General features: G+C 39.9%; 1 protein-coding gene across 6 annotated transcripts; it reads left to right on the top strand.

Annotated features, from left to right (window-relative positions):
* Nucleotides 1-25,739, top strand: MAP9 (microtubule associated protein 9). Of its 6 annotated transcripts, none has more exons than XM_045019219.1 (15): nucleotides 1-180; nucleotides 426-591; nucleotides 2,559-2,643; nucleotides 4,567-4,875; nucleotides 7,050-7,282; nucleotides 9,547-9,658; nucleotides 13,588-13,847; nucleotides 14,768-14,826; nucleotides 16,236-16,401; nucleotides 17,851-17,940; nucleotides 18,825-18,992; nucleotides 19,465-19,610; nucleotides 20,504-20,636; nucleotides 20,944-21,018; nucleotides 25,012-25,739. In XM_045019219.1, the coding sequence occupies exons 1-15, from the start codon at nucleotides 74-76 to the stop codon at nucleotides 25,132-25,134; spliced, it is 2,232 nt and encodes a 743-aa protein (XP_044875154.1). In that variant the 5' UTR covers nucleotides 1-73; the 3' UTR covers nucleotides 25,135-25,739. The 6 variants fall into 6 exon arrangements, with proteins under 6 accessions (XP_044875154.1, XP_044875149.1, XP_044875148.1 ...); XM_045019214.1 differs by having other exon boundaries at nucleotides 4,492-4,875; nucleotides 18,825-18,989; XM_045019213.1 differs by having other exon boundaries at nucleotides 4,492-4,875.

The following is a 25,739-nucleotide window of genomic DNA, read 5'->3' as shown; positions in this document are numbered from 1 at the left end:
GTGTTGGTGGGTTGCTAGGTAACGTGTATGGCCGCGAGGGCCGGCTGGGGCTCAGTCTCCGCCCCTCCGGTCAATGCAGCTGCGACGACGACGGCAGGAGCGGAGCGGCCGCTGCGCAGCGCCTAGAGCGAGCCCCCCTCGGACGGGCCCGCGCAGGCACGGGACAGGCAGTCACGGGAGGTGGGACCCGTCTGTGGAGGGGCGGCTGCAGGGGAGGGGCGGCTGCAGGGGAGGGGGCGCTGCCTCCGGGCGGGCCGGCCCCGGGGCTGGGTTTCCCTGGGTCAGAGCTCGTGTGCGCCCTGCAGCGCAGACCTGCCCGGGGCGGCGTGTCCCGGTTCCGCCTCCTGCAGCGCCCCGGGCAGCCCGAGCGGAGGGTCAGACAGATCCTCGCTTTAATCACTCTGCTCCATTGTTTAAACCCTCAGGAGAGATTTGAGCTCACTGGAGCAGCGAGCTGAGGGCGTGAAAACGAGGAGAACCTGCATAAGAGTCATTTCTCCAGACCTTTTCCCCACCATGTCTGATGAAGATATTGGCACCACTTTAGCGTATACCAAGAGCCCCAAGGTCTCCAGAAGAACCACTTTTCAGGTAAACTATTTTACCCCCACCTTATCTGATTAAAAATCAGCCAACTCTATGCTAGCTAAACTGGCAAACCTCCTAGTGTACAGCTTATCCTAGTAAAAAAAACAACGTGCTTTTATCAGGATACTCTATACCAGTTTGGCAAGTGAAGTAAAAGCACTTTTATGCAGGTACATATACAGTAGAGTTTTTGCCAGTGTAGATATGTCACCAAAAAATCACACCCCTAAACAACATTACTATACTGTCTAAAGTTTCTACTGTAGACCTGGCCTTTGTGTTACTAAGGTTAGCAACAAAAACAACTCTGCTGTCAATATGGCAGAAAAGCAAAAACTTCAATGCATACCCTTTCCTATCTTAAAAGTGGAATTGACATTCTCATTTAGTTTCTGTGTTCTTCTTTAGAAAGATCATACTGAGGTTTTCTTGATCTCCTAAATGTACACAATAATTGTCCTTGATTAAAGTAAAACATCTATTTTAAACCAATTAAAAGCAAGGAACTTCAGACTACAAATCCTGGGTGGGTAACTTTTGCATGCAGCCAGTTTGATACCAATAGCTTTGTATTGGTCATGAAAAGATTTTAGTACATGCTTAACTTCTAAGTCAATGAGATTTGCTATATGCTTGAAGATAAGCACATGCATAAATCTTTGCACGATCAGGGTTTAAGTTTTGAAGGTTGGAGGTGATGTTTCTAGAAGATGCTTCCTGTCTAGTAACAAACTACACAGCAGGTGACTGAGGTTTAGGAGATATACACACACCTAACAGGAGATCTTAAAAGCACCACAAAATGTCTTCAAGACAAAGTTTTTCTTTTCCTCAGTCACCTGCTGTGTAGTTTGTGTAGTGTATATTTATTTGTTTCTTACTTACCCATCATCAGATCCTTTATTTTTGGTGGTAGATGATGTTGGTATTTTCTAGCTAGATTCTATAGGACCTGAAAAGATCTATGTGGCCTCTTTGTGAAAGCACATTAATGAAGATTATATGCACTTTATTGGAGGTTCTAACTGCTTCCATGTTGCTAGTGGCTGGTAATTTTTGAGCAAGAAAACACTCTCTCTACTATTGACTAGCTTAGGAGGGAGCTGCCTAATATGCTTGCTTTTGTGGATCCCATTCTTAAATGCTTATCTCTCTCCATTCATTGTATAGGGAGCCTAGGTACCTAACTCAGGCTTTGTGGATTCCAGTGCTTTCCAAGGCACCTAAAAGTAAGGCCTTGTGACAGCACTGTAGCTCCTAAGTCCCTTTGGATCTGGGCTGAAGTGACTTACCCCATGTCACACAGTAGGCAATATCAGAAACAGGCCATGTCTTCTGACTCCCAGTCAAGCGACTTGTTAACTAGGCAGGTATTTTCCAAAGAGTGGGTAAACCCACTGGGGAAGAGGGAGCACAAAGTTCAAAGGGTCTGGAGGTGTTACTCGAAAGATATACAAATTAAGGCCTGGTCTACACTGGGGAGGATTGATCTAAGATACACAGCCTCAGCTACGAGAATAGCATAGCTGAAGCCGACGTATCTTAGATCAAATTAAAATTACTTACTTTGCATCTTTGTGGTGCGCCGCGGCTCCCCCATCGACTTTGCTTCCGCCTCTCACCGAGCTGGAGTTCAGCAGTCGGCAGGAGAGCAATCAGGGATCGATTTATCGCGTAGCGTAGATGTACCCTAAGATGCATAGACTTTTATTAGTAGTTGGCAAGGATAAGGGGCGGGGGTGGTGGTGAGGGTGTGTCCAATTGGTGGTGTTTTCCTGAAAGGTGCATCATCTTTCAAAATGTTGGGAAACACTGTATTACACCAGTTTGCTCACCCACTCCCCCTCACCCCCAAAGATTCAGATCTATTACTGTCCCAAAACATTTTTTGTTAGTGGGAAGAATGAGAGTTGAACTTGAAGTAATGGATCTTTCCTTCTGAATAAAAGTTATCTATTAAAATATTTCAGAATGAGCTACAAGAAGCAATTTCTGCTCGTGCAGCAAGACAGCAAACTGCTGAATACTCAGATGACTTTGACAGTGATGAAGATGGTATGTTAAATAGCAGCGGTTTTGTTTGTGTTCTCCCCCTCCCACCCTTCGCTGATAGATCACTAAAGATCCTTTGGAGCTAATACTGTTTAATGTACCAAGATTCCACATTACAACTACTCCTAAATTATGTACCCTGTCCTGCTCAATAAAGTTAGAACCAGAATTCCCATTGACATCAGAAGGTGCAAGATTGGACCTTTGTTTTTCCTCAGTCTAGGGTCTATATAATTTTAAAGGATTTTTTTACTTTTTTCTACAGACAAAGCCCTAATGAATCAGTTGCCTCCCTGCTTGGGGTCCTGTCTCTTTAAAGGAAGTTTGGCCTTTTAAATGTCATAAGTTACATTACAATGTAATTTTAAGACACTTCATCCATGTGATACTTGGTTTTTACTCACCACATCTGCCAGATCTTTTAGATTAAACTGATGTGCAAAGGCCCAGACTTTTTCCTTTACAGACAGATTTCACAGCAGGTCCCTTTCTGCATTTGACACGTTACTTTGATACTTCTGTGTTCTTTAGTGCCCCCCCACACACACACTTTTTTTTTTTTAACCTGAAACAACTCAGATCAAACAGTAATAACAGGCAGGGTTCTATAAAACAGCGTTCTTAATCAAAACTATACTTCGGGACAGGGCTGGCACTCTGGGCAAACTTGTATTTTGGTCTCCCTGGCCCGCATGGGCACGGTTACCCCCCATTGCCTCTGGACCCTGTTAGTGGCCCCCATTGCCCTGGGCCCTGTGGGCTCCCCGGGCTCCCCACCCCCCTCTGCACCTCTAACCCCTGCACTGTGCACCCTTTGACTCTAACCCCTGCACCTCCCTCCTAGACCCACATGGAGAAACTGAGGTGGATGCACGGAGCAGCAGGCATTGCTGCTTGCTCCCCCAAATGCTGTTCCTCCATGTACTCCTAGGGGGCTGTGATGTGGGGACCAAGGAGTGATGTCAGGGCTCTGTGCATCCAGGTCAAACTTTCCCTATCTGGGCTGAGTAAGGAGAAGGAGAGTAGCAGCTCCTGATGCTCGCTTCACAGCACAGCCCAGGTGGGGAAAGTTTGACCTGGATGCACGGAGCGCTTAGTATTGCTGCTTGCTCCCCTCCTCACAGCCCCTTAGGGGGACGTGGAGGAACATTGGGCGGAGGAGGGGCAAGCAGTATCCATGCATCACCGCTTCCTCACCCACCCAGGTTCCTACGCCAGGAGTAAGAAGGGAGAAATCTGGGAGCCCCCGCCACGCATCGCTCTGCTGCCAGCCAGGAGCAGTTTCTGACTTTACGCCAGCAGCACACAGCTCTCTGTGCCTGGGTGGTCTACCCCTAAGGCCGTCTCTGCTTCGGGATGTTGTACAGAATAGGGCAGAGACCATGTCTTATTTGCGAAGTTTACAATGTAAATTTCTAGTGGACACAACTAGTGAGTGTAACATAGAGGGGCGTGAGGAATCACAAAAGTTCCAGTGATAAGATCCCATGCTTGCTCATTTTATAGTATATGTTCATCTTTATGCTTCTGCTTGGAGAAGTAGGTTTTTAGAAGGAACTTGAATCTGGTGATGGCAGGAATTAACTAATGAAGACTGGGAGGGCATTCTGTGCATAGAGTTCAGAATAGAAAAAGGCAGGAGACAGGACCGGGAAAAAGAAGCAAAGTAAATCAAGATCAGTGAAATTGGGGCAAGATAATAGGAGTTAAGGTCAGAGATGTTGGCCAGAGCAGAACTGTACAAAGAATTTTCGTATGGTATAAAATATGAGATTGTTGTATCCCTTTTATACATCAAATACAAATCTAATATAGAAGTTGATGAAAATACATTGTTTTTGGGTATTATAGAAGAACGTCCTGAAAATAATTCAGCTGTTGAAAACACAAATAAGAAATCAGTTGCCTTTGATATTACCCTCTCAGATGATGAGACTACTCAGAAAAAGGCCCTTTTGAAAAGTGAAATTGCTGATCACTTGACTTCACTATTATATGAAGAGAAACTTCAACAGATGACAATTTTGAAAAGCCAAAACTTGAGTGGTGACAGAGAAGATGAAACAGAATGTTTATTCATTGAAAAATTAACTTGTCATGGTAATGAAGGTGACCACTGTAATGAATCACATATGGCTGTACTGCAAAATGAAAGAGAAGAAATTACTCAACATGAATTTGAAAACAAACCAGTACCAAAGCTAAGGGAGCAAAGAATCAAAAATATATCTTCAGGTAAAAAGAAGGCACTTGAATATTGTTGCTGCTATTTTTGTATTTGTAGTTTTATAATTTTAAATGAATCTAATGTTGGAAATGAAAATAATGTTAGAATTGTTTAGACTTCAGTATAGGGTGTGGTTTTAATATCTTTAATATCAAAGAGGATCAGAGTTTTTAACTAATTTTTTAAGTGCTCCTTTTAATATTCTGCAACTGCCTGCCATAAGTAACTAGATAAACTGGGATTCTAGGCAAATAGAAGATTGCTGAAATCACATGATAGACTATGTCAGAAAGAGAGAACAGAGAGTAGTATATAGTAAGCTGCACTCTGGGATTTTACGCTGTAGCAATGTCCACAGGTGACATTACTGTGTGGCAAGCTTGTGCGCTGTTGATTCAGACCGTGGTTTGCCATGCAGTAACTTGCCACATATCAATGATATTTTATCTTGAGATAAATCCATGGCCCATTTACTATTAATGATGGGAAAACACAAACTGCAATGAGTGCTGCGTGATGAACAGTAGCAAACATTTTGTAATTCCCCACTTCCACACACACGGTGGCAGCAAAGCTTCAGGTACTTTAATCTGAAAATCTTTCTTTGGACAGAGAGAAGTTCAGACGTCCTTTATCTAAAAAGCAAGCACACAGACACCTGCTTCTCCTCTCCAACAGGCAACCAATTTTAAATTATCTCATGTTTAGACAATTTGATCTAATCTCTGGTCAGTGACTTCCACTAATGAAGATTAAGCTTGGCCTCTTTCTTTGATATTGTAATGGCTTATTGAAGACAAATTCACTTTATTTATTTGGAAGTCATTCCTCCCACTAAGAGTTTAATTAGTGTTTAAACAGTGTGGATGGCCTTGATGAGCCCTGTGCACTGAGATGAATTTCACCCTTGTTTGCACTATAGGGTTTATGAAATGATATTTTACAAAACGGCACTAAGCACACCCATTGTACTTGCACACATATTGTACTTAGGGTGACCAGATGTCCCGATTTTATAGGGACAGTCCCGGTTTTTGGGTCTTTTTTTTTATATAGGCTCCTATTTACCCCCCCGCCAACCCGATTTTTCACACTTGCTGTCTGGTCACCCTAATTGTACTGTTACTTCCTAATGCTCAGACACAAATACTTCCATGGCTAGCTCTGGGTTTGGAAGTTATTTTGGATATGGGTTAGTATGCAGAGAAGCACACCAAGTAACACATTTCAGTGTTCCCTCTGTTCTGAATGAATCTGCTCCTTATGAAAGATGTCAGGCAGGATAGCTGTACTGCCACTGGCTGCTTGGGGATAGCTGTGGATTGGGGAAAATGAGTTTTTGCTTGAAAAAAGGCATTAATTTAGCACCTCTTTGTAAGGCTCTGTAGCTTGTCTGGGAAAATGCTGACTGTAGTGGCTGTTCCCAGGTTCCTCCACCCTGTTCCTTGACAGCACACTTTATTTCTTTGTGACTGCTGAGCCCTGAACTTTTTACAAAAGGGACGATAGATGCATAGAAGGGGGCAAATATCCCAGTAGTCACCTGGCTCCTCTCACCACCCTTCTCACTGCATTTATTTTTTCCCCACAAATTTTATCTATTCTGCCCTGCGCAGAGGGAAGCACATGGGTTCATGTAATAAGTCTAGTGGACTTATAAAAAGAATAGAGAAGGATCACAATGGAAGGTCTTCCCACAGCAGTCCTGCATTAGACAGATGCTGTTTTTGCTGCCTTTATTAGGTTTATCCAGTCTATTAGGTTTGTCTTCCTGGCCCCAGATAAACACCCAAGTATAATACTCAAAGTGTATATCTAAATATGTACAGAGAACATAATAAATTGAAAGATGTACTTCTGGCCTGTGTCTTTACATTGCATTCAAAGCTTCAAAACTTTGGTTAAAATTTCTGAAGACATGTTTTTTAACTCCCTCTTCATATAGTTGGCTGCATTTGTTCTGGTTTTGTTGTTTTCCTCTTCATTGCCGTAAGAGCCTCAGAACATGTCATTCTTTTAAAATAATATATCCTGGTAATTGACCTGCTGTGACTGCTGCTTATTTACTGAAGATAGGGATTCATCTGAAAATGTTAGTTAAACCTAAACTGACAAAATAATATTCCAAACTGAATAAAGTATCTTTAGTGGATGATGTTGAAATAACAACATTTATTGTCAGCTGAGAATGTCAGCATTTCTGCACTGGATGATCGTTATAAACCATCACCTCAACCAAGAAGTGTCTTAAGAAAGAGCAGCCATGTAGAAGACAAAGATGTTGCCAGGGCAGAAGATAAGGCTTCTTCTAGTTACAGATTATCTTCATTTTCTGCACCATCCTCCCTAACTAGGCTGAGTGACAGAATAACAACATCTGAGAAAAGGGCACTTGCTGAAAGCCCTAGTCCTGAGGTAAGAGAATTATTGTAGTATCTATTATATTTGTGCATAGTTATCTATTTTTTTCTTCTACGTATGTTTTGCCTATTCTAGACTGTGGAATAACATAATCTGCATTAGAGGCTTTTTTCCAAACATCCTCTTTATTCACCTGTGATTGTGATACCATTTTCCATAACAAAAAAAATAGGGGGTGGGGAGAGGGTGAAAGAAGTATATTTAATCAAGTTTTCAAGCAGCATTGCTCCTTGGATTGAGAAAGTGGAGCTTCTGTGGGAAATAGTCTCCTACATCTGCAACTTTGAGCATTCTGTTGCTTTGGAAAGGTTCAGAAAAGGGCAACTAAAATGATTAGGGGTTTGGAGAGGGTCCCATACGAGGAAAGATTAAAGAGGCTAGGACACTTCAGCTTGGAAAAGAGAAGACTAAGGGGGGACATGATAGAGGTCTATAAAATCATGAGTGATGTTGAGAAAGTGGATAAGGAAAAGTTATTTACTTATTCCCATAATACAAGAACTAGGGGTCACCAAATGAAATTAATAGGCAGCAGGTTTAAAACAAATAAAAGGAAGTTCTTCATCACGCAGCACACAGTCAACTTGTGGAACTCCTTACCTGAGGAGGTTGTGAAGGCTAGGACTATAACAATGTTTAAAAGGGAACTGGATAAATTCATGGTGGCTAAGTCCATAAATGGCTATTAGCTAGGATGGGTAAGAATGGTGTCCCTAGCCTCTGTTCGTCAGAGGATGGAGATGGATGGCAGGAGAGAGATCACTTGATCATTGCCTGTTAGGTTCACGCCCTCTGGGGCACCTGGCATTGGCCACTGTCGGTAGACAGATACTGGGCTAGATGGACCTTTGGTCTGACCCGGTACGGCCGTTCTTATGTTCTTTTGCTGTATCTCTTTATTGATCTACAAGGAAGTAGTTCTCAACTATAGGTCATTAGTATTGGCAGAATTTGATCTTTATTTTTTATAATTTCAATGGATAATATCAGTGTTTATTTTAAAGCGTTTTTCCAATTTTTATTGATTTTAGTTTTTCATGGTTTTGCAAAATTATGGGTTTTAAGCAATTTTTTGTATTTAGCTATTTAAATTTTCACTGTTGCAGGAAATTATGGATGGAGCCAGACAATGTGGTTGGCGGTCAGACAGTAATTATTTGACAGTAGACCTTAAGGTTCAGAAAGTTAAAGCTTTATAGCCATTAAAACATAAATTGTCAACATCATATGTCTAAATATACAAAACAAATAACAGCAGTGCTTGTTTGTTTTTTTTACTTTACATATCTGTAAATTTTTATTATTATTGATGTAAATATTTTTAGTGGATTTGTGTGTGTAAAGTGAAATTGACATTTACCAGTAAAAATCTAATCTTTCCAAGCCTAGAGGTATGTTGTTATAAAAAAGTTCTATCCCTTTTCATGCGCATTTTTCTTCACCAATGTAACATGACTAAGTTGTATGTAAAGATTTCTTTATGCTGTGAACAGAGACCTAAAGATGACTGCATTAATTTTGTTTTCTCAAAATTGGTGGATGATGGTGTGGAAAGAAGGTCAGAGGGGACAGGATCCTTCCTCCATAAGATAGAAAAATGCTCTAGGCAGTACACCTAGGCAGTTATCATGTCATGCAGAACCTTTCCACAGAGGAAGGGTAGTGGCCTATGTTGAGTCTCAAACTGACTAGTATATATGCTACTTATCAGCAGTATTCAGAGGAACAGCAGCAGGTTGAACACTACTCCTTGTTTTTGTGTCCTGCCACTGGAAAAGTGCCTAATTGTGCCTGCAGGACTCTTATGGCAGAAGGTACAGCTGACAGCATCTTTGCTCTTCTTTGGCCATGTCTACTGCTCCACATTTGGGACGAAGGGGGTGTGACTAGCAATGCGCACCAAAGTCCTGTTCTGTTTCTCCCCTGTGTGAATGTTGCAGGCACAACTAAAAGGTTCCTAGTTTGCATTAACATCACTTTTTTTGACACCCCTATAGTCCAAACTGTGGGGCAGTATAGACAAGCCATCGACTTCATTATTAAGGGCAGGATTTGACCTTAATGTGTGGTGAGTTTACACTCTTTTTAAAATCCGTTTGTTTACCGTTACATCTCCTTTAATTTAAACAGTAGCCATATTTTTCTTAAGGAACTTTAAATAAATATTGCATAGAAAAACTATGTTTTAAAGCAAGTTAACTGATTTTGATTTGGTGTGAATTGTTCATGTTCCTTATGCTGTCACTTTCTGCTTGAAGGGTCCATGGCTAACAAGCTCTCCACCACCATTCCCTATTCATTTTCATTCAGCTGATGAAATATCTGGAGACTCCAGTTTGTTAATGTGTGGCGAAGGCTCTCCTTCAAAAGGTAGAAATCAATATACTTCATATAGAAGCATTATACTTGAATATGTGCAACCAGTGAAATAATGGAATTGCTTAGTATAAGTAACTTTTAAGGGCCTGATACTGCTGTCCATGATGTCAGTGTAGTCTGTTTCCCTTGATAGAGGTGGATCCAACCCCAAGTTTATTTTAGAAATCTGAGACTAGCTACAATATGCATCTCCCCTGTATTATGTATTATTGGTGTCAGTTTGTTGCAGAGGAGTAATCAATAAGGTTACATCTACACTACACACTGCTTTTGGTGGCCTATAGTATACATACCCATGTAGCCCCACCCTAATATAAATAGTAGTGTAGCCAGTGGGGCATGACTTAGGCGAGTAAAGACATACCGAAAGGATGTGGGTGGTATGTGAATACATACCCTACACATTTTCTACTTGCCCAAGTTGAGCCTTCCTATCTACATTATTATTTTTAGTAGCGTAGTGTCCTGCTGCCTTCCTGCTTTGAAGCCTTTTCCCCTTCATGGAAAGACTCCCCCCCAGTGGGGGGAAGGTTCTGGCAGCGGGGAGGCATCAGGATTTACCAGCTGCCTCCCTCTTGCAAGAGCCTTTCACTGACGTGTAGCTACACACCTCAGTGTGGGCACAGCCTACTTTTTCCTGGAGTGTGTAGCTACATGTACACTTCACACTGCTGAAAGTGGTGTGTAGTGTTGACATAACCTAAGGTGGCTTCTGGAAGTTTACTATAGTTACATTAACAAATTGAAATCATAATTGATGTTGTTTGCAGGTTCTTTGTTACAAGCAATTCTGAATAGTGTCAGAAAGCATGATACGTAAGAACTAGATAAACATTCTTTTTAGGGAGACAGACTAAAGTTTGAGAAATGAGCTCCTACCTTTGCTCATATTCTGTGTACTTAACACTGTCTAAACATCTTTGAGACTTGCTTAAACTACTGCTCCTGAATTTCCCTCACCATTCCAACCTAGTCACTTTCTTCAATTAATAATCTCCATTTGCCTTCAAATCTCCCTCATCCTCCTTCACCCCTTCCAGGCACAGATCTATTTTACCAACTGACTAGATAAACTGTTGGTCACCATTTCATGTATAATGGGAGGATGGTCTTGTGGAAATTACAATGTCTGCATTCTGTGCCTGATTTTGTGAACTTGCTCAAGTTACTTATCCTTTCTGTATTTTTGTTTACTATTGCTTAAATATTACTTTGTTTCCTCATTGTACAAGACACAAACATACCGAGAATCCATGCCCCAAAGAATTTACAATCTGTAAGACTGACACAGATAGATAAGATGCACAGGCGGACTCATAGAAGAAATTAATAGAGTTTAAATGGGGCCCCGCTATGCTGTGTGTTATAGAATGTGTATAAAAGGTAGTCGTCCTTGCCCTGAAAAGTTTACAATGTAGACAAGATGGACAAAGGGTGGAAAAAAGGATATAACATATAAACTGAGGGATGACTGGTAAGTGTCATGTAATATCTATATTTTAATTTGTTCTCTTGGGTTGAAGAATACATTTGATGTGAGTTAATGCTTGTGGGCATTATGGTGAAGCAAGTCTTTTGGACAGCTTTGAACATGGAGAGGATGGTGAGCCCTGTTGTGCTTGATTGGAGAGGTTTTCCGTGCATGGAAGGAAGAGATGAAGTAATGAAGATGAGGGCATCTGTGGAACAAAGGAAGAAGGACAGTTATGACAGACAAACAATACTGAGATTTAGTCTGGGGCAGACTTGTTCAGAGCATTGAAAGAGAAAATGAGAAATGTAAACTTGATACTGTAGTCTGTAGATAAGGGAACAAGTGGAATGGTTCTAAGAGGGAGTGCTATAGTCTGATCTAGCAAGGAAGATATCACAATAATGGTTGTCTTATAGCATTTTTCAACTAGAGATCTCAAAGCACTATGGGAAGATAGTACTGTAATCTCCATCTTCCAAACTGAGGCACAGAAGTAAAGTGATTTGTCCAAAGTCAGTGGCAGAGCTAGCAATAGAACCAGGTGTCCCAGCTTGCAGTCCAGTGCCCTGTCCACTAACTCCATAGGACAATGGCAAGTGTTGCAGTTTAATTTTTGTAAACTCGTTTAATACCTATAATTGGAAATTATATGCAAATAAAATATGCAAACTTAACCACAGAAGACAGAAACTTGTTTATATAATAATGCAGAAATTGTGCACAATTAGAGTTCTCTTTAGTAAGCTGGACTTTCCAGTGACATAGCTTTCACACCTTCAAATTAGAACTTGTCCAAATGTTACCCTATAGAAGCCTTATAGGATACAGAGATCTCCAATTCTTTGTCTTTAGATCACGCTCTCCAAATTGTAGGCCCAGCCCACCTTCCATAGCTGCAGTGATCTCGTAGCTAATTCCCTGTCACTTCCTCCCTTTCAGAATTCCACCAAAAATGTGCACAGGAATGTAACTTGAGAGTTACTATGGCTTCTCTTGATATTTGTTGTTGTCAGAGTGCTACCGGTGTGGTGCTCTGCTTTCTCCAGTGTTGATATCCCTCGGCTGCGTGCGTGTGTTCCCTCTGTGTGCCGTCCCAGCTCTTCGAAGATAGCTGACACAGCAGACCCGAAGAGAACCCCCAATAACCACAGAGTCTAGTAAGATGCAAAGTCACGTCGGCTAGGTTTATTGCGATCTTGGACACCATTGCAGTTCCCTGTAGATTTCTTAGTCTAATTCAGGGCATACTACGAGAAAGTGCCTCTTGGCAATGGACCTGGCTCAGTCAGTGGCGGGACTTTCCACTGCCCCCTTGGCCGGACAAAGACACTACCCCAGGGATGCATTCTTATACACAGGTACAAACAAGTTACACATCACTCCTGACGTATTGAGGTGCAACCCTTCTATGTAGCAAGGTATAACCCCTCTACGTAGTAAGGTGCCGCCTCTCACCTTGTGCATGTTGGTTTGAACAAAACAACTCTATCCATCCTATTACCCTTTTGGCCCTGTCATTGGGATGGGTCAGCCTGTTCCTTGTTGTTTGTGTGGAATGTACAAGTATGTCAATGTTCGGCTATCTAGTGTTCAGTACCTTTTAGGTACGTATCTTCTTGCAGCATCAGCCCTTTCCTTGCCAGCTTCTGTGAGCAGGGCCTGCCTCTGGCTCACAGCTTAACTTTGCTTTATGTTAGCAAAGTCTTGACCATTACTTTAATTTAGGCCTCAGGCCTCATACCGGGCCTCTGATACCAAGGTTTATATCTTAGGGCCTCCTCTTACTACATTTGTCTTTGTGTTTTACAGGTATAGAAATCCTATATTTATCACAGTGTAAATTACATTAGGAATACTCGTTTAAAGCCTTTTTAAAATGAATGATAATTAATGATTATTCCAGTTAGGCATACACTTAATCTTTGATTTGTATTTATGATGGCATAAAAAACCGCCATCAACTACTTAGCAAAATTTTCCTGTTCCAAAGGGGAAAATTTGTATATGAGTCAGAAATAGCATACAAAGTGTTTTCTGCCATTGTTTTGCAAAAACCTCCGTAATACTTCAGTGAACACCAGAGTAGCTCTTGATGTGATCCAAATGTTTCTTGCTGTTACTTTGTATGTTAGAAACTTGTCTGGATCTGATCAGGTGACTAGTAGTTTACAGTTTTGCTGAACTGTTTTATCTCAAAACTGCTGCTACTTGCCTTAAAATAAAAAAAATACATTTGTTGCATCAGTAATATTAACTTGTAATATGATTTTTATGTATACTTTTGTAAGTCATTAAAGTATACAGAAGATAATTTGTCTTGTATCAAGCTTAATAAGCTTTTTCATACATGAATATTCTAAGTACCCTATAGAAATTTTTTCTTAAAAATTACATCTCTTGATGTCTCATTTCTCATCTCCCATATTGGTTTTTTGACTTGCTTTAGGCCAGGATCAAACAGAAGATGATGACTGCAGGGATTTGAAATTGGAGAATAATGGCAGAAAATCCCCATCTGTGATAGAACTAATGATGACTACAGTGTATGAGAAAACTAAGAAACTACAGAAGTCAAGTGATTACCAGCTTGAAGAAAATTTGCAAACATTGGAAGAGAAATTCATTGCTGATGGCATAAAGGAAATGTCACTGAATGATAAATCTGAAGACATGGCAGAAGTGAGCACTTCAGAGGACTCGGACAAGGTATCTTTTAAACATATAATTTCGTATCATAATTTATAACAACGTCCTGGAAGCTTCAGTGAAAAGTTATCATATGAAACTTGTTGGTTCCATCTTGTATATGTACAGATATTATTTTATAATAGAATCAATATTTGAAGCCACCCATTACTGCCTGGTTTCTGGTATTGATTCTGTTATAAAATAGCATCAATTTTGAGAAGATGAGGGGAACATACATTCAATGAATATTTAAAAACAAATAAAAGGTACCAAACTTAGGGCTTGCTGGCCTTATTTAAATCCACATCTAGAATTTAAAATAAACCGGGTCAGATCTTTAGGGGGTATAAACTGGCTTAGATCAGTTGAGGTTAATATATCAGCGGAAGGTCTAATTTACGATGTTTTCAGTGCTGTTCACACCAGTGATTTGTATAATGCATATAGTAAGTGTTAGCTATAGTACAAGGCAAAAAGAGAACATATTTATACTTAGATTGAAAGCTTTTTAGGGCTGGGACTGTCTTTTTGTTCTATTTTAGCCCAGCATGCTGGGGTCCTGGTCCATAACTTGGACTGTTCAGCACTCTGGTAATACAAGTAATGAATAATAACTGTATACTATCTACTTTCTCTTTCTATATTAAGACACTTTTAAAATGTAATCCCGACTAAATACTGATGTTTCTGTGTAAAGTACTATCATGGAGATTATGGTATACTTTATTTTGATCTTTATTTATAAGATCATGCTGGACTTCATGTTGGCTACATTTTGTTGATTATAATAAGCACAAAGAATGGCAGAAAATACTTGTTCACCTTCCTTGCATTCATATTTTGCACTCCTGTATTTTATGAAGCCTCTGATACAGCATTTCTAGAGTATATGCTGCAGAACTGTATAATAATTTTATTTTTCCTTTTCGGTTTCTTAGAAAGAATTTGAATATAAGGAGACACTTTCACAAAAAGTGAGACCTTCTTCATCAAGCAGGTAAGTAAACGATATTTATATGTCAATGTTTACAATCTGATCCCATCTGATATGATCTCTTCCGAAAGGTAAGATACACATGATCGACACACACTGGCCACTCATTCATCACACCCATCATCGCCCCGTCACCAACATCTGGCCTTCTGTGGAAGGGTGCTGGAGGAGGGGAGATGCAGATTTTTTGCAGGGTGACAAAAAGGTGACTTCCTCTTCCCCTGCACAGCGTCCGGAGACCCCAGATTTCTCCCCAGCTGCAGGAATCTCTGCAAACTCTTCACCCCCTCTGCTTCTTGCACCCATCGCTCCTCAGCTGCAGGGGGAGGGATCCTTGTACAGGGAGCTGGTCCCCCATCCACTCAACCCCCGTGCATCCAGACCCCCTCATACCCAATCCCTCCAACCGAGTATCCCCCACCCCTGCTCCTTTACCACCCCAATGAGCCACCTGGATCCCCACCCCACTGAGCCCCAACCAGCTGCGCCTGGATCCCCACCCCACTGAGCCCCACTCCCCCAGCATGTAAACCCCCCCCACTGACCTCCCACGCCCAACCGCCCCCGCCAAGCTCTATCTCCCCACACCCAGATACATACCCCAGCTGAGCCCCAACCACTTCACCTGGACACTGTTGCACCCGGAAACCCCGAACAAGCCCCTGTGCATCCAGATTCCCCCCCTGTCCCCCCACTGAGCTACCCGCACCCAGATTGCCCCACACAGAACCCTCTCAACCCACACCTGGATCCCTCCACACTTGGATCTTACATTGCTGAGCCTGCCTGCCCACACCTGGTGCATCTGGCACAGAGGGGCCGGGCCCTGGGGTGTTTCTGGGGCAGGTCCGGTCCTTGCTCTGTATCAGGGTTGGATGCAGCCTCATCGCTGAGTCCGTATCCCAGGGGGGAGCTGCACAGTGATCTCCCACCTCTGTGCAGCCAGTGGCCTGTGCTCCCCAATCCCATGCTAGAGCCTCCACATTTATTTGATAAATAACATTTGCAGCATTTTTAATTTTTGGCACAGAATGCCCTCAGGAGTAACAGTTTGTACCTGTCTCAACATGTTCTTGTTAGATTAAAGTATATAGGGCTTCTAATACTTTTGAACTGAAATTATTGTGTTTGTGGAGTTCACATTCTCTACTGGGTTGGCTAGCAGATTTTTTGTAGGTCTTGCAGGTTGTTTTAGTAGTGATAAAATCCATGTGAAAGCAGAAATGGACAATTCAGGCTGTCTCCTCCTCTTCCCCCCCCCCCTTCTCCCCCCCCCCGAAAGATATAAGCTTGTGAAAACAGGATTATAAGCAATATCTTGATGTAACTTCAATGAGAAGGCGCTCTGCTTGGCATCCACTATAAGAAACTGAAAGCTTATTTTGATATATTTATGAATTGATGCTTCACAGGTCTCTGTCCTCTACATACTTGAAGAAAGCTGGGAAAACCATCCCTCCATCTACAACTACATCTTCTCAATACTTGGGAACATTAAAGGTCTTGGACAATAAACACTTACAAAAATATAGTGCTGAGCTTGACAAAGCAGATAGTCTACGAGCAGCTGTTTATCAGGTAAATTTTGGCATATCAAAAGCCTGCATGAAAAGATCCTACCAATAAGAATAAAAGCCTGTTAATTGTACTCAATATCTGTATGCACCTTTCTTAAATCAAGACTTTTTTTTTTTATTCTTAAATAATTATGCTTCACTACAAAGGGTGGATTCAGATGAGAAAGAAACAAACTTATCTCTCTTACTGTTGTGGCAAAATGTTTTTAAACACAATAGATGGTCTCCATTATTATATTTGTTGTTTTTTATTTTAAATATGTATCCTATACATTCTTTTCTCTGTATTTTCTGTTCCAAAGGCACATTTAATGGGAAAGGTAAAAAGAACTTGATGTCAGATCTTAAATTTTTCCCTCGAGCAGCATAATCTATCTGAATTCTGCTGCCCTCTATAGTAAAAATGAGCATAAATCTCAACTGTGGTCATAGCCGTCTATTGATCATAAGTTATTTCCGCATAAGGAAAATCATATTCACTTAACTTAACAGTTTAATGGTTCTAAATGTCATGCTGTCTCAAGTATTTTGTGTTCATTGACTCATACCCACTTTCTAAAGTCAAATAGTCTTCATTAAGATATTTTAGCTTCTCAGTACAGCATACTAAACACATGAACAAATGTACAAAATTTGACCCTGATCCTGAAAACACTCCCCCACTTCTAAAACTTTGTGGATGTCTATATTCTTTGAAGTCAATGGGTTGAGGACTTTTCATTGCAGATATTTCTGAATTAAACATATAATAGGTTAGAGTTTTTTAGTAAATTTTGGGATCTTATAGATCCTAAATGGCTAAAACGTATTCTGTACTTTTAAAACAAAAATCACCCAGGGGAAACCTAAAATAGTGGTTGTAGATATTTTGTATTAAAAGGTTTAGTAGCTGCAGCTCATTCTTGTACATGTATAAATGGGGATGCTTCCTTTGCTCCCCAATAACTATTTTTCTGATGCCCTATTGAAGATTTTGAGACGTAGTGTTATGTCATTTTGTATTGCTCTGCTCTCCCATCTCTCCACCCCCCAAGATTTTAACATTAGAGGTAAATCAACCAGTTAGCTCCTCCTTCTTTCCTGCCCTTCCATGCTCACATTCTCTTTCTTTTATTTCCATACTAAAATCTTTTTGTTAAAATAGAGTTATTAATTTCTTAAGTTTTATTCTTAAAAGTTGAAACCTTTTATCAGAATATTTTTTGTGCTGCAGATCCTCAGAATGTGATTTAAATGACACCTCACTCCTCCAAATGGGCTTATTGCTATAGTAATAGTTTGCATATATAAAATGATGATGATTGTTATATATGAAAACAGAAATACTGTCAGCATTGCATATGGTCATTACACCAGATGTTGCTTTATCAATAATACTCAGTTACTTTTTGGTACAAGATCTAGTTACTGCTTAAAACTCTTCAGCTACAGCTTTTCCTTAATCTTATAGGATTGGTTGGAAAAGAAAAGAGTCTTTCTACTGGAACTGCAGAGAATTAAAAGGAACAAAGCAGAAAATTTAAAGAACGCAAATGAAAAGGTTTGTGTAAATTTAAATATTTGATTAAATGGGAGCTAGCCAACTGCCACTCTGTAAAGTAATGTCATTACAATATTTGTTGTGGTGTATTTTAAAAAGGAAAGAAATACAGAAATGAAATAGTGGAAATCCCCTTCATTGGGGCCACTTTGCAACCACTCAACCATCAACAAGCATCTCTAAATCCATCATAGCGAGCCACAAGAAGATTGCTCCAGTTTATGTGGAATGGAGCTGATGTAATAGCTCTTATGTGTCCTGATCCTTGTGGCTGCCACAGGGAGTGTGGCTAGGGAAAAGAGGGGTGTAGCTGGTGCTTCCCTGAACCCTTAGAATTCTTGGATGCCATATAAATTAAAGCTATCTTTGCAGCTCCCTTCATGTTTTACTTTGTGCTTCTTGACTGCAGCCAACAGCCTGGGTCCATATTTGTATTTTTATTATGATGATTATGGGATAGTCTGTATTTCAGCAATGAAATTTAAAAAGTCATGTGTCTGAAGATTTTCATGCTGTCTTGGTTCTTCTATATTCAGCTGTACGTAAGCATCTACATTTAAAGCAACATGTATGCAATTATATTATATTCATTTTCCTTAGGAAAAAATGAAGAGAATTTATTATTTAAGAACAAAGTTTTTTATACACAGTCTTCAGAAGTGAATCATAGTAGTTTTTATATCTATCAGTCTTGTAGAAAACAGCCTCATATTATAGGTCACAAAAATTGGTCATGCTTGAGCAGCAGTTCAAATCACAACTGAACCACTGATTTAGAATGTCTTCTGCAAGTCAGTTTTCTTTCTTTTATTTCTTTGGCTAACACTACATTTGAGAGTTTAGGAAATGCAACATTTTCTGAAGTATAAACTTTTCTTATGTAGAAAGAAGCTACCAAGAAAGAAGAAGCAATTGCATCTTTTGAAGCCTGGAAGGCAATGAAAGAAAAAGAAGCAAAAAAGAAACTAGCTGAAAAAAAGAAGCTTGAGGAGTTGAAGAAACGGAGAGCAGCAGAACAGAATGAAGAGAAAAAAGAAGAAGCTCAAAAGGCAGTGAGAAATCTATACCTGACAGACACTTAGCTCAAGAGAGTCCTTAGTAAAAATGTAGTTAACAACAAGAGATGGACCCAAACTATACCCCTAGAGCTGGATATCCCAATCTTTGGGAGAATTTATGTCTAGACTGTCTTCTTTGTAGCAGGGGCTAATCTCTCATCCTATGCACATACACACATTTTATCTATTGACATTTAGGTTTTTTTAATGTGAAACACTTTGTTCCATATACATAAAATAGTTAATCAACGGAGTAACATGTTGGCAGCAGAAAGGCTTTTCTAATGAGCTGGGAGTAGTAAATTCTTCTTGCTCCTTGTAGCAGTATCTTTTGTGGAGCTAAAACCCTGTGAATGAGCAATCCAAAGGGGGATGGGTAGGAAAGAAAAAAAAATCTATAACGTAAGGGAAGTTTTGGAACAAAGATGTTATGCAACTTTGCTAATGAACTTGAGGTCTTCTTTAGGCATTTGAAAAATGGAAAGAAAAGAAAGCAGAATATTTAAGAGAGCAAAGTAGAAAGGAAAAACGAGCTGAAAGAATCAAGAAGAAGAAAGAAGAGGAAGCTAGTGCAGAAAAGAAACGAGACAGCATGTCTGCCGTTGATAAATGGTACTGCTACAGAGGATTTAGTTACATAACTGTGAATGAGCCAGCACCTATGTCTAATCATTTTGCAGGGAATATTTGGCCTGAGGGTCTTAATCTGCAAGGGGCTGAAGATCCTCAATTCTCACGGAAACCAGTGGGAGGGAAGGGTGCTTAGCACCTCACAGGGTCAGGCCTATTGTTCCCAAATGTGAGTGTGGTAGCTTTTCGTTCTCATTTGTCCACTTTATAAAACTTGCCATACAGCTTCTATTCAATCGGCTAAATTGAAAGTCTCTTCTCAAGAAAGGCCAATGATTTGAAAAGTATGAATGTTGCAAATCAAAAGTGAGGTACATTGGATAGTATGGAACCTTGTACTACCAATCCTATGCTTAATTAGTAACCCAGGATTAAAAAAGCAGGAACTACAATTTGGGGTTTTATATAGTCTGTTGTGTTTCTTGGAAATCTAATGAATGTCTGGACAAACCAGGTATATTCACTAGTACATGAGATACATGTCTGCTGGATAGATTTTTTTTCTAATGTCACCAAGAAGTGTGCTTTGTACTTTACAGAGACTGATTCCTGAAGAGGTTATAGTCTAATTTTAGAGATGACACAAATGTGAGGAAAGAGAGTAGGAAGAACAAGGATTTCAGTAACACTAAGGGGCAATGCAGCTTATACATGTGTATATCTTGATGGTTCAGAGGATTTGTGCATGTGTGGGTGGCCTTTGAAGATTTTTTTTAAGCTTTGTTTGTAGTTTATCCTCAAACCATGTTATCAAATTTGTCAGTAGACATAAATGTCAATTCTTGGCACTGTTCACAATGTTTGATTAACCAGTCACATTTGCAGCATTTTTTTTAATTCAGTGAATAGTATCTTATATTTCTCTCCATATTTAGGAATGAGAAAAAGGAAGAATTTGTAAAACAAAAGAAGACAGAAAAAATCCAAGAGAAAAGACATCAAGAAATAGAACAGGTTGAAAGAGAAGAAAAAGATAAAAGGGCTATGGAGGAATATGAAAGATGGCTGGTAAACATATTTTTTCTCACTTTAATACATTTATCCTTGTGGGTTTTTAAACAAATAATGCGTGTGAATAACTTTTGAATTATAATCTTCAATGTTTTTCATCATGTTACGAAAGTGGCCAGGTGATGGCAGTAGTATACCTTTTTATGCAGTTCCTCTGAGGGTTATTTTAGCAAATCACTTAAAAGTGCAGTGTATACGGCATCTGGCATACACGGGATATAGTTTCCCTGTCTGTGTGCCATAGAGTTCTTTGCATTGTACAGTCAGTGAAAGTACAGTCTTCTCTTCTCCCATTCACTGTCAGGAAGAGCCACCTCTGAAGGGCCAACTCAGCACAGCACAGAACCAGCAAAGGCTAGAAGCAGCGCCAGCTGCAAAAGTGAGTGCATTTAGATTCAAGGAAACAGCTTTAAATATGGGGAGCTGTATAAAGCAAAATCAATAAGAACAGTTACATTGAAGATTGCCTCCATTTGATAGGAAGAGATGACCTCTGATGTGCTATTGTGGGAAAAAGTCATTAGGAGCCTTTCCAGTCCCACAAAAACCAACAAGTCAAGATTGCTTTACTACCACTCAGGGGAACCCTACGAGACAGATGCTAATGCACAGGAACATACCCTGTGCTCTCAAAGGGTATGATTTGCTGATTAGGAGAATGTCTACCTTCTTCTGCCCCATCCCCACCACCACCTGTGGTGATGCTGTTGGCAGCACACTGAGGCATCAATCCTGCAAACAGATAGTCCCACTAAAGTGAAGCACCTACTTACATGCTTAAAGCTGAGTATGTGCAAGTGTTTGCAGGATCGGGTCCTAACTGGCATGCTTGTTGCTGCTCTTCTGAACGGGAGCAGATTGTACCCCACATCACATCTCCTCTGTCCATTTTCTGAAATCTTGCCCTTGGCTGTGGCTCAAGTCTCTGTATTTTGGAGGTCACATCAGCCAATGTTTCTGTTCATCCTTGCTCTGCTGGCCAGAGCAGTATTTAGGCTTATATAAAAACAATGAGAATGTAAAACTTTCACTTTTTTTATAAATTTAGGGAAAGAACACTTGTGTGACTCAAGTTGTCAATTTATTATCTAGGTAACTAGGAGGATTTTTGTATGTACCCAGATTATTGGTGTCAGTAGTTGTAAGAAGGTAAATAAGTAAAAAAGCATTCTATTAGAAGACAAGGAACGTCATGAAAATCTATTAATTCTTCCCACTAGCAATCAGTAAGGGAAAATAGTTTTGCGAATTAATTAAATCTTTCAGCTCATGGAGCAAATGGCATCCTTTATGGATAGCACAAAACAGGAATTTAAAAGTCCTCTCTAAATACTTCTAAAACATCAAAATAGAATAGAACAGGGAATTCTGTTGTTAATGAAGTGTCATACTGTGACATAGAGTTCACTGATTGTGTGCATGCTTATCTCAAGGGAAGGGTGTGGACAGGACATTTTCCATCCTGGAATTTAAAACTCTAGAAATGGAGATGCTGACTTTTTGTTATTAACACTTTTAAAACTCTAACATGAAAAAGATAACTTTAATTTTCCCCTACAGTTAGTCCAGTAATTAAAATTCTGTTTTTGTGATATTATTTACCTCTTAGCTACTCAATTTAATAGCAATAGTGGTTTGATTTCCATTTTGTTATACCATGGAGTCTTCTCAATACCTGAAATAGATTAAGAGATGCATGTAGGCATATTACAATATTTGCAAGCATATATACTGAGATCACACCTGGTTCTAGCTGGTGAGTAGTGAGATTTCAAGTAAGCACTCTTTCAAAACTACAGCTCTTGGAGATAGTATAGCCAGTTTACATATCCTCTAAGAAGCTTGGCCCTTATTCTGAGGGTTAGCACTGCTAAACACCCAGTTTTTAACATTATTCATCTCATGATGCACCTTATACGTTTATATACTCTAGGAGTTGTGGCAAATTGAATTAGATGGGTTTTACAGATTTGTTATTTTTTGTGTTGGAAATAACTCGGGTGATTTTACAGATTTTTGAGGCTTGTTTTGAAAAATTTAATCTGTTGGAAAACTAGCCCAGTAGTGGTGTAGTAGTGCTCAGCAATGTTGAAACATGGGCTTTACTACTATTCCTTTTATTTTTCTCCCTAATGCTTCATTAACTGTGTAAAACAAAATCATTATGTTGCAACCACACTGCCATGGGATATGGTCTTGTCAGATGTTGTAAATGAAGAAAAGTTGCACTGACTCAGTTCTGTTGAAGCAAGTGTGCAAAAACAGCAATGTGAACATTGAGCCTCAGCCAGCAGCTCAGATTCTCAAGTCCAGTCAGCCCCCTGGACTGCAGCTTGGGTGACTAGGCCAAGTCTCCTCTGGACATGCAGTATCCCTACTGCTATTTTTAGCATTCTAGCTCGAGCCCTGCTAGCGCAAGTCTGTCTGCCAGGCTCGGAGTCTCGCTCGCAGCTGCAGTTTAAACCTACCCCGAAACAGGGTCCTTGAAACAAATATTATTTAATATATGGCTGGCTGCTGCTGCTATTTTGTTTCTTGCTGTATCGGTTCCATAATTCTGAGTATGCTTCCCACAACACCTGTGTGCACACAACCCTCTTATTTATTATTTGGAGAGGAGGAAGGTTTTTGGTAAGTTATTTCTCATGCGGTTGTGAGTAGTGCTGAGGACTATTTGTGCAAATGGCCGTGTTCGAAGGGTGGGAGAGATGATAGCAGAAGGGCTCTCTTGGCAGGAATTGCTTATCAAATTCTCTCTTTAAAAACCAGCCAAACAAAAACAAGAACACTCAAACTATAAAAAAAATTCATTAATGCAAATTAAGGTTAGGAACTGAAACATCAAGAAATTCTTAATTAGCTGCCCAGACCAGCTTTAATGCTCATCCTGGAGTATATGCTGTGCAATTGGGTTTTTCCTTAAACAAACAATACAGATTCCAGAGTGACTGCAATTAAGTTAATTCTGAAATTCATCTGCAGTATGTGTGAATATATTCCAAACAGTGTGCACTAATCATATATTTATTCCATTTTAGAGTATGTACCCATCCTAAACTCGTATGCAGCTCACTATTTCAACAAGAATATAAAATTTTGCCTTGACCGTACAAACTCTTTCCTCCTCAAACCACTACAGCGTTCCCTTAGAAAATCCTAAAGAAGTAACTTGCAGCTTGACTGAAGGTCAAAAAGCTCAGGCTTTGTCAGTCAAGTGAAGGTTTGCATTGGAGTGGGGAGAAGAGAGCAGCGGCAGCTTGTAGAGGCAAAAGTTAAGTCAACTAGTCTGGAACCTCAAAGCTTATATTATCACTTGGGCCCAAGTTATTCCTTGCATCTCTCCATTGATTTCAGTGGAATAATTAGTTGTGAATCTGGCCCAACCAAACTGCCCATCCCTAATTCAAAAAGCATTTTAGAAGGAGTCAGAGTTTGGGAGTTCATTGACTGCCCATTTTGAAACTTCTGTTGAAAACCAAAGTTCTCTGCAGAATGAATTATAAATATTTTGCAAAGGAACAAATTAAAAATTTCACATAACGTGAAATTATTTTTGCAAACATGCTGCTCAACGTCATTGTTCTAATTTCCCAATGCTATGTTTGAAACGATAAAAAAAAAGTCATTAGAACCTTATGACACTGTTAGCATGACATTAAAACGATAGAGATTTGTTATAGCTAAACTGTTAAAAACATGTTTTATTACAGCATAGTGCCCAAGTAATTTAGAAAGCACTGAAAGGTATAGACATCAAATGCCATCCTTTTTTATTGAAAACAGTATTTAATATTGGAATTCAAGAGTCCTGTATTTGAGGCATTAAGATGCGAATAGTCAATTGAAGATAAATACAGAAATTAGCTTGCTGTGCCTTATATGTCATGCTCCGTGTTTGGGTAGTGCACAGCATAGCTCAGCTCCAAGCACCCACCTGAACCTGGGAGAAACGTAAGTCTGTAGCATAGATGTTGCACTGCTCATGCTGTGTAGCTGTATTTCTATAAGGGATGCTAGGATGAGCTTCCAACCACAACTCCCTATTGCACATTAACATTACCTCTGTATCTTCTGTATAATACGATTCCAGGATTGTCGCTCAGACTTTGTGTCACTATGAAGTGTACACGGTCTGAGTCAGGGTGAAGAGAGCACTTTTGGTTTAAAATATCTCCAGGTTCAATCATCGCTGGGATTTGCAGTCTGTTATGAGCCATTGTTTAAGTTCTCAGCCATTTTGATCTTTTTTTACAATTTCTGAATTGTACCCATGAAACATCATGGACTTTCAACTAATATCTTTTGTAAAATAGTAATTATTTAATTTTTCTTTGACACAGTACTTCTCTGACACAACTGCCTCTAATTTCAGGAAAAGAAAGAGAGGAGAGACCAGATTGAGAAAAAACAAAAGAAGCTCCAGGTTATCCTTGAGGATGAAACCCCTCCTCCATGGAGCCCACCTGGCAAAGCTGTGTCCTCAAGGAACTACTGAGATGTCCATTGTCCTTTGTGAGGAAAGTTCATGTCCGAAGTTCTGACATTGTCTAATCATCAATATTTCACAACTGACTTTAAAGTGAATTGATACTGGCTCTTGCATCCTTTCTTTTTTTTAGGGTGATTATTTTTAGACTCCTCAGTTGGAACAACTGGGTGTATGTGCTAAATAGCTCAATTGTTCTTCTCCATTACATTTCACCAAAAGATTAATTTGTGTAATTTTTTTGCATTTAATTTCTTGGTTAAACTTTGTGTCAGTTGGCCCCTTTTGGTAAAAATTCATGTTCAGGACACACAGGGCCAGACTCTAACACACCCTTCTGCATACGAGTAGCACTTTACCCCACAAATGGTGCCATTGAAGTCAGTGGGCCTGCCTGTGGATTCAGCCTGAGTAAGGATGCCAGAATCTGGCCCAAAATGAGTGGTCAAGCAAATGCTAGGTATGTTCCCATACAAAGTGCAGGGTGAAGAAGTAGAAAATATTTTAAACCATCATTCAAACATAGCTTCAGAGGCAAATTATTTACAAACTGCTAAACAATACCTGAAGATTGGCAGGGGGAATAAATACACTAAGCAAAAGGAACTTAAAAA

Source organism: Mauremys mutica, chromosome 5 (genome assembly GCF_020497125.1).
Source record: "Mauremys mutica isolate MM-2020 ecotype Southern chromosome 5, ASM2049712v1, whole genome shotgun sequence".
Taxonomy (NCBI): Eukaryota; Metazoa; Chordata; order Testudines; family Geoemydidae; genus Mauremys; species Mauremys mutica.
Note: the sequence above shows the minus strand (reverse complement) of the source record. Positions and strands in the feature narration are given on the sequence as shown.